A 2,946-nucleotide genomic window follows, 5' to 3' on the forward strand; every position below is an offset into this window, starting at 1 on the left:
TAATTTTTCTTGATCCTCCATCACATAAATATACTTAAGCTTTCCAAATATAGACATGACACGAAAATACGACACGAACCCGACACGAAATTAACGGGTTAGGGTTGAGGCTTGATGACCCATTTATGTAAGTGGGTCGACACGAACACGACACGAGATTTAATTGGGTCGGGTTTGGGTTGAAGGGTTTATGACCCATTTACATGTGACACGAACCCGACACGACCCGATCTGTTTGCCAGGTCTAGTTGATCGTGGGGGTTTTCTTTGTAATCGGGTTTGGTTATAAAGAAAATATTAATAAGAGAGAGGGTGGACGTAGACCTTTAGAGAGTAGGTCGAACCACGTTAAAAATCTTGTGTCTAGTACCTTTTCTCTTTATTTGTTTTATTTATCGTTCTTTCTTATAGATCTTGTTTCACGCATACGAACAGAACAGTACAGCACAATTCGTATTGTTTGAACAGTCACCGAGACTTCAATTCGCCTGTGTACTGTTTCAGTATCGAACGAGAACTATCCTTTCGCTTTAAAGTTTAAATTTTTTAAAAGGGTACTTAATTCACCCCCCTCCCCCTCTTAAGTACCGGATCGGTAAACTCAACAATTGGTATCAGAGCCTCATGCTCTTGATTGCCTTACAGCAAAGAGTTTGATCCTTTTTGAGTTTATCTTTTTATTTTTATTTTCTCATGAATTCCAAATATGTCAAATGTCCTGTCTTTGATGGCACGGACTATGGCTGGTGGAAAAATCGTATGATGCATTTCATACAAGGAACAGATTACGAATGTTGGGTAATCATCGAAAATGGTCCCCTAGCTATCACTACCACCAATGTTAATGGTGTGTCTAGTGCAAAAGCGCCCAAGGACTACACATCCGATGATTACAAAAAGGCGGAGAAGAATGCTAGGACCATATCACTCCTGCAATCCGGAATTGGCGAATCAGAAACTAGTCGAATTGCAGGATGTAAAACGGCCAAACAAATATGGGATAGTCTAGCACTAGCCTATGAGGGGACCGTGCAAGTAAAGAAACAACGTATTGATCTCTTAATGCAACAATACGAATCCTTTAGAATGCACGAGGATGAACCAATAAAGAGTATGTCTTCACGCTTTTCAGCTATAACTAATGAAGTTTCAAATCTTGGTTGACAATTTGAAACTGAGGACATTGTCCGTAAAATTTTAAGAAGTCTTACCAAGAAATGGCGACAAAAGGTCACGGCCATTTAAGAGTGTAGGGATTTAACCACTCTTACCTATGAAGCTTTAATGGGATCTCTTATGGCACACGAAATAACTCTTGATAATGATGCCGATGAGAAACCCAAAGCTAAGGGACTAGCCTTGAATGCCATCTCAAGTGATAATGAAAGTGATCTTGAGGAGGAAGTTGTCTCGATATCTAAACGAATTGCTAAAATAATTAGAAAGCAAAATCAAGGAAAGTTCGAAAGTTATAAGTCGAAAAAATCTGTTTCTTCGTCTTCTTCACCACGACCAAAGTCTAAAATGGTCTGTTTTGGATGTGGTGATCAAGATCATCAAGTTCGAAATTGTCCCAAATGGAAATAGGAGAGTTCTAAGGATAGACGTGGAAAATCTAAGCAAGAGTTCAAACGTGCAATGGTTGCTGCAGTTTGGGGTGAGTCTGATTCAGAAGACGATGAACCCATCAAAGAATCAGAAGAAAATCTCTGTCTCAGATCTACTTACAAACCAAGGACACAACGTAAGAAGTATGTTGACTCCTTCAAGTGCCTCATGGCTAATTCTGAAGCATCGGATAGCGAATTTGATGACGAGGTAAGTCTCTCAAATTTTGTGGGTCTACCTAAGTACATCATGTGCAAATTTTGTGGTAAAACAGGACATGTATTTAATGCTTGTAAGAAGCGGTTAGGTCACTTGGAACAAAATTTTAAGATTGTCAAGAAAATGTGGATTCGAAAGGACTTATTAGCACAAGTGACTAACCAAAAGGGACCCAAATTAATTTGGGTGCCCAAGTCCAAAGTATAGTTCGTTTTGCAGGCTAAAGTGAGAGGGATCAACATGCTTTGATCACAATAAATTTCGTTGCTCAAGGTGCATATGGGACGATATTCTTTTCTTGCCTCTCACATAGAGCCTACAAAGTGGAGGTGTGAAACATAAATTGGTAAAGTGTTTCAAGTTTATTCACACTTCAAGTAAGGATGGTAATAACTTCTCAACTCTTAATCTTGTGTTATACATGTATCATGGGAAGTATAAAAGGGTAGTTGGTATGTATATTCTTAAACTCTTGGCTTACTACCTATTATGTTGTATTCTTCATCTTGGTTATAAATTATGTTGTATTCTTCATCTTGGTTATAAAGTTATATATAAAATCATTAAGCATATGTGCAGATGAAGAAGAAGAAGAAGAAGAAGAAGAAGAAGAAGAAGAAGAAGAAGAAGAAGAAGAAGAAGAAGAAGAAGAAGAAGATTTGATGAGTAAAACCAGATTGAAGCCTGTCAGACAGTCCACTGAACTGTTCGGATAACATCGTTCTCAAGAAATTGGAAATAGAACATACCTCTGAACTGTTTCTATCATGAAAAAGGCTCAATTTCTGGGCAGAAGCCTTGAATACTCGTTATATTTTCAATCGTGCTTCTATTGTAGCTATCCTTAAGAAAACGCTTTATGAGCTTCTTTATGGGTGAAAGCCAAACATATCACATTTCCGCTGCTTTGATCAAAATGCTTTGTTCACAATAATGGCTAAAATAATTTGAGAAAATTGGATCCAAGAAGCGATGAGGCGGTTTTTATAGGGTGTTCAAAAGAAAGCAAGGATTATAAAGTTTACAATAAGAGAATCATGTGCTTCAAGAGAGTGTGCATATAATCTTTGTTGAAACTAATTTTCTTTATGTTTAATTATAGGTTGACGATGATTTCGA

General features: G+C 37.6%; 1 protein-coding gene across 1 annotated transcript; it reads left to right on the top strand.

Moving 5' to 3' along the window:
• Positions 1–693: 693 nt before the first annotated feature.
• On the top strand, positions 694–1,164 carry LOC141608386 (uncharacterized). Its single transcript, XM_074427746.1, has one exon. The coding sequence runs from the start codon at positions 694–696 to the stop codon at positions 1,162–1,164; it is 471 nt and encodes a 156-aa protein (XP_074283847.1).
• Positions 1,165–2,946: the final 1,782 nt, after the last annotated feature.

This window comes from Silene latifolia, chromosome 10, assembly GCF_048544455.1.
Source record: "Silene latifolia isolate original U9 population chromosome 10, ASM4854445v1, whole genome shotgun sequence".
Lineage (NCBI taxonomy): Eukaryota > Viridiplantae > Streptophyta > Magnoliopsida > Caryophyllales > Caryophyllaceae > Silene > Silene latifolia.

Coding starts and splice junctions, on each gene's coding strand:
- LOC141608386 (XM_074427746.1), top strand. CDS start 694: ATGAATTCCAAATATGTCAAATGTCCTGTCTTTGATGGCACGGACTAT.